A 6,000-nucleotide genomic window follows, 5' to 3' on the forward strand; every position below is an offset into this window, starting at 1 on the left:
CAGATTATTTTTCTTAATAACTCAGTTAAAGCTTATAATAATGTAACATAGCAGCAAAGAACTCTTTGGGAGGTGAATTTTAGACAGTAAACACTAAGCTCAATACGCAAAACTAGAATATGAATCAAAGCACTTTTTCTTTAAAATTACCCTCATTTTTACCAAATATAGCCAAATTAGGGCTGTAGAAAGTCTTCCCCAAATGGAAAACACATTTTCTAACCATTCCTTTTTCATTACTGGGATTGCCAGGGAGCCGGGAAGAGCCAAGCAGCCGTCTTGGATTTCCCATAGCCCTGACTTACGAAAAGCTTAACAGAGACCGAATCCAAATTCACATTTTGCACTAGCCTGCTTTTAAAATTAGTTTACTGAAATTTTAAACTTAGCCCCAATCATGCACAAAATTCTTTTCTCATTGTCCACTTCCCACAAACCTTCCATCACTTTCTGTACCCCTATTACTCTGTCCCCCATCTTCCCATTCGAAACAACAAGCTCTAAGACAGGCTCTTTTCTCTTAATAAAATGCAGGTACATTCCTCTATTAAACCCAGGTACAGTAAGGTATTATGCTTAATGCTGATGACTCTAAAGCCTGTCTCTATTAGATCAACAAACTTTAATATTAACATCTAATAATAGCAAATACTGAATTTTTTGCAGTTCACGTGAACCAAAAATTAATTTACTTTAGGTATTTTGAGAATTTATGGAAGCGCTTGATTTCCTTTAAGCCAATTAAGCAGAGCCCTTTCATGAATTAATTTTGGCAATGCCATGCATGCACAACACACACAAACAAGCCAAACAGAGACCTCGTATTTCCCATTTGGAAGTTTTAGCCATGAATAAAGTACATCTGTGTAAAACCTGTCAGTTCCAAGAGAGACTGGATTCAAATGTATGCTCCCGCAAGGGTTCCAAAACGGGCCTTACTACATGACATCCCATGTGGAAAAAACAAACGGAGAGAGAGGCCCCAGGCTGACGGGCACGCTTTAAACCTTCTCCTACAGGATGTCGCCACTCTGGGTCCACAGTAGCCTCGCCTGGAAACCAAGGCTTATATTTGATCACGGCTTCTAACAATTCCTCTATCTCAGTTAGACTCTGTTACCCGAGCCCCTGACTGTTTTAAATTAAGTAACTGAATATAAGGTTTAGTTTCTTGTGATTGATTCTTCCCCATTGTTATCCTGGTTGAAAGGGCCGCACCTGTGGCATATGGCGGTTCCCAGGCTAGGGGGTCTAGTCAGAGCTACAGCTGCCAGCCTACACCACGGCCACAGCAGCACGGGACACCGGATCCTTAACCCCCTGAGGGAGGCCAGGGATTGAACCTGCAACCTCATGGTTCCTGGGCAGATTCTTTCCCCCCTGCGCCACTTGCCACCCACAGTCTCGACTCCATCGAGTGCAAGCCTACCGTTTCCGCTGTCTGTAGTTTCACCTTTTCCTACTCATGGCAGACCTTCTCCTCCAGCCCCACGTTGGGCACCACTCAACCACGGCCGGCGCTGCAGGGCAACGGGAGATCCTGGAAGAGGGCAGGCGCGGTGTAACAAAACACACAAGACTCTCTCACATCCAGAAATCGGGGGGACCCGGAGGCACTCTGTTTCGCAGAACAAATGCCCCTAGGCTTTAGCCCACATGACTTTTATTAGGGAAGGTGACATAGGTTAAGGAGCAAAATCAGGTGCAGGTACTGATAAAGCTCTCTTTGTGGCTGTGCTTTTGCATGAGCGCCCAATTTGTTTACTACAGAATTCCGCAGGTTCGGCCGTCTCCAACAGGCTTTCAAATCCTCAGCCCTTAGTCCTCGTCCTAAAAAGGATATGAGGTTCTCGAGAGCTAGTGAATGAATGGACAAAACCATCTGCAAACCTAAAGGGCGGAGCTCTCAGCCAAGTGGGAGTTTTTGTCCGAAATAATACTGGCAAAGGCCAAAAGGGCAGGTGGGCTTCATGTATCTAATACCCCTCTGCCGCAGCCTGGGGCCATTTCTAATACGTAGAGCTGGCCCCTTAGAGTCAGTCCCAATGAGGCACGGCCTCCTGCAGTCAGCCACTTTGCAAAAGCCCGGGGCTCATTCACCCCCCAGATGGCATCTTGGATATTTAGCTGGACTAGATCTCCTCACCAGAGAGGCTTGGCGAAGGGCTCTGGAGGCTGCGATGTAAGATAGGAGGGTTAGGCCATAGCTGTTTTTCTCTTTCTCTTTGCCTCCGAGGAGGCAAAAATCACTCTATCAGCTGTTGTCTATAAGGGACGTTTTAAAATCCCAGATTGACACATTTAAGAACCGGAGGGACCTCGGAGCTATGTGACCTTACATAAGGCCCATCACTTCTCTATACGTTTGTTTCCTCGGATCTAGGAAAGGGTGAGGCTTGGTCTGTCTTCAAAGCCTCTTCCACGTCTATGAAAAGTCTGTGTCCCCGTGGCCCCCTGGCACGTGAGAACATGGCATGAATGGAAGCAGCTCCACCATACCATACCAAGTTCAGCGGTCTGGCAACCTGGGCTGAGTGATCTGCTTAGACCATGGCTTCTCAAACCTAGCGTGCAGCAGAACTGCTTAGCAAGCTACTTAAAAATCAGCAGTCCTGGGTCATGTTTCCTGACTAAATTCACCGAATTTGTAGCAAGGCTCAGGAGTTTGTATCTGTAATAGGACCCCAGGGTGATTCTGGTTTGTGTGAACCACACTTTTAGGTCCTGTGGCTTAGCTCCTTGCAAGCATCTATGGATGGGCATATAAAAGAGAAACAGAAGAGCTAGTGATTTCCCTCGGGAGAAAACTATGACCTCCTTCCCTGAGAAACAGCCCCTGGAAAGAGTAAGCTAATTACAGTCAGAGCTCTAGCACTGCCCACAACTTGGAGTCGCCCAGGCCTTAACAGCCCAAATTCAGCTGTCAGCATCTTGAAGGGTGGGGTGGTCCATCATGCATCCAGGAACCCTACCGATCCTCTCGTGTTTTATACATAGTGGACACTTGAAGGATGTGTGTTCATGATATGAGTGGCTCATTTGTTTTTCTTTGTAGGTGAAGTTGGAATCCTTTGCAGTGCCCTCCAGAAATTAAAGTGAAGCCACGGGCAGAACCTCATCTGTCAGCTTAAGAAGCTATTGATGGAAATCCAGCTACTTCTTTCATCTGAAAAAATCTGAAAAGCAAACCTTTATTTGAAATGACAGCCTTAAATCCTTTTTAGAACAAGATGGAGGATCAACAAGTAAATCAAAATAATCAGAAATGACAGCATATTAATACACAGCTCCAAAATATAACGGTGGCTCTTTGGGGGCTCATCTTTGATTTAGAGATGATAATCGCATCCTCTTAATTGAGTTAAAAATCAATAACCTGTCACATTTCATCAGACTTAATTAAAATTTGGGACCTGCCTCATTCAACCTTCCTAAATACTTCTGTATTTGCTCTAAGAATCCCTAAAGGAGTATATGTGTCACTGAATGGGAAACATGAATCTATTGGAATTGAAGTTCTGGGCTTAATATAAATCTTAACCTATAAAGGTCATTTTCTATGGCAGGGGACTGTGATTCTAATTACTGCTTTGTTATTTTGCCTGTGTAGATTTTCTTTCATTCAGGAGCCTATTGAAATAGTTATAAATATTAAAGATCAAAGCATAATATCAAAATATTTCTGTAAGTTTTATTGTAATCATAAATACTGCTGTGGAAAGGGATAGAACTCTCCACCTGACTCCCAAACCTTGCACTATCATTTTCCGATTGATTGTCAGGTCTGTTTGGGGAGACATTTTGAAGACACTTAATATGCAGTGGATGCTCATTAAAAGCCCGGCTGGTAGATACTCAGTAAATGCTCTTGCATGAATAAGGGAAGACAGTATTAAATGGCAATTTAATTATGTTAAAAAAACTTAACTGGTTACAAAATGGTGCCGTTTCCAGTGCTTCTTGGAATGAAATATTCCTCTCATGGCCTTAGAAATACATTAGCTGGATCAACTTGTGACAAAAAAAAGAATGATCAGGATCTCAGCCTTCCCACACTTTGTGGGGGCTCATTGTGATCATCTGAGCCAAGTCTGGGCAGTTGACAGACCGACTTTTGTTGGTTGTGCACTTTACAGGAATACGTGCATAGCTGAGGGACAGTGGGGAGGATAACAATGTCTCAAAAGCTTTGCTTTTTTTTTTTTTTTTTGTCTTTTTAGGGCTGCACCAAGGCATATAGAAGTTCCCACACCACAGCCACATCCATGACCTATGCAGCAGCTTGCAGCAATGCCAGATCCTTCACCCAATGAGCAAGTCCTGGGATCGAACCCACATCCTCATGGACACTAGTCAGGTTCTTAACCCGCTGCGCCACAATGGAAACTCCTTAAAAGCTTTGCTCATACTACTATACCATTTTATTTTGAAAACAGTTAAAGCTTAAAGGATTTTTGTAGTACTTCTTCAAGTGCAATTCTCAGACCAGCTGTCTCATCATCAACAACGAATCCCAGGCACCGTCCCGGCTCTACACAACTAGAGTATCTGAGGTTGGGCACAGAGACCTGTGTTTTAAGTGCCCCGGGTGATTCTCTTGCGCCCAGCCACATTTACTAGGTACAGCGAGTTTGAGGAAACCTGACTCGCGGTGGTCAGTTCTGCTGCTTGCCAGTTATGTCGTCTTGTATAAGCCACAGCCCCTCTTTGGGCCTTGGTTTTCCTTTAATCATGAAGGAGTTAAACTGGATGAACAAAGATTCCTTCCAGCCTCGAAATACAATTCAAATGCTAACATGTGTCTTCAAAGAGCTGTCCCCAGTCCATTAATAGGAAGTAATAAAACCCGCCTTCGTATGCCAGCTGGGTGCAAAGAGTAATTTGGTCTAAATGTGTCTGCAGATTCATTGCTTTGAAGCTGGGACTGTCTTGTCTTTATCTATTTCCTCATGACTTTGAAGAGCTCATTGACAAGCACTGATTCTACGAGTGGAAGTGGACTTTTCCTTCGGTGCTCCTCTAGTGCCCAAACACCTGCAAAGGAACTTTGTTTTTCTTTTTATGGCTGCACCCGCGGCATATGCAAGTTCCCAGGCTAGGGGTCAAATCGGAGCTACAGCTGCTGGCCACAGCCACAGCCACAGTGACTCGGGAAGCAAGCAGCACTGGTGACCCGCACCACAGCTTATGGCGGTGCCGGATCAAGCCCACGTCCTCATGGATACTAGTCGGATTCATTGCTGCGCCACCACAACAGGAACTCCCAAAAGGATTATTTTGATGACTGTTCCTTTACTTCACATTAAATGTAAACTTGAGACTTTCTTGATTTTGGAACAGAAGTATTATATAGTATTTTAGACTGGATATTTTATTTTATAGTGATTTTTTTTTAGTTCTACTGAATATGAATGAGTATGCTCAAAGTCAAAGCTAAGGTTGAGGTTGTAATTTTGGCAGGAGAAAATTACATACTGAATGGAAAAGAGTATCTGAAGTTTTCATGTGTTCCTCAGTACTTAGCACTTTTTACCTGGATATAAAAGCTATGGCAACAGGATTCAGTACATGTCCATGTGTTAGTATTATTATCCATTTAATATATATTAAATGAGCAGGTTTTTTAAAAAGAAACAACAGTAATGTTTTAATGACAGCTAACCTTGCTATTTCCAAACAAAAGGAATATATGTAAGAATATTAAAACTGTGTAGTATTAGCATTCAATAGGTTTCTAAAAGGAGAAAGCTAAAATCTAACTCAGTCATTCAGTTGTGCTTCAGCGACTCTACCACTAAATTATCAGCTTCATAAGAACAGGAGCCTTGGCTATCTTTTTCACCTCCGAAAGGCTGAGCATGTAGCACATGGTAGGTATTCAGCAATCTTTAAAAGTTTCTTTGAGTTGAATCACAGGGAATAGTGAAGATTGTCCCTCATAAACTATTTTGCAAGGTAAAAAAAACCCTGAGAAACAAATAAACTTGCAATTTTATTTTT

General features: G+C 43.0%; 1 protein-coding gene across 1 annotated transcript in view; it reads left to right on the forward strand.

Annotated features, from left to right (window-relative positions):
- The window catches only part of PAH (phenylalanine hydroxylase), a 75,406-nt gene extending 71,658 nt beyond the window's left edge, over positions 1-3,748 (forward strand). The window contains exon 13 of the mRNA XM_047788162.1: positions 3,056-3,748. Coding sequence (XP_047644118.1) covers positions 3,056-3,099 — 44 coding nt within the window. The 3' untranslated portion in view covers positions 3,100-3,748. The remainder of the gene's footprint in view (positions 1-3,055) is intronic.
- Positions 3,749-6,000: the final 2,252 nt, after the last annotated feature.

This window comes from Phacochoerus africanus, chromosome 7 (genome assembly GCF_016906955.1).
Source record: "Phacochoerus africanus isolate WHEZ1 chromosome 7, ROS_Pafr_v1, whole genome shotgun sequence".
In the NCBI taxonomy this organism is placed as follows: domain Eukaryota; kingdom Metazoa; phylum Chordata; class Mammalia; order Artiodactyla; family Suidae; genus Phacochoerus; species Phacochoerus africanus.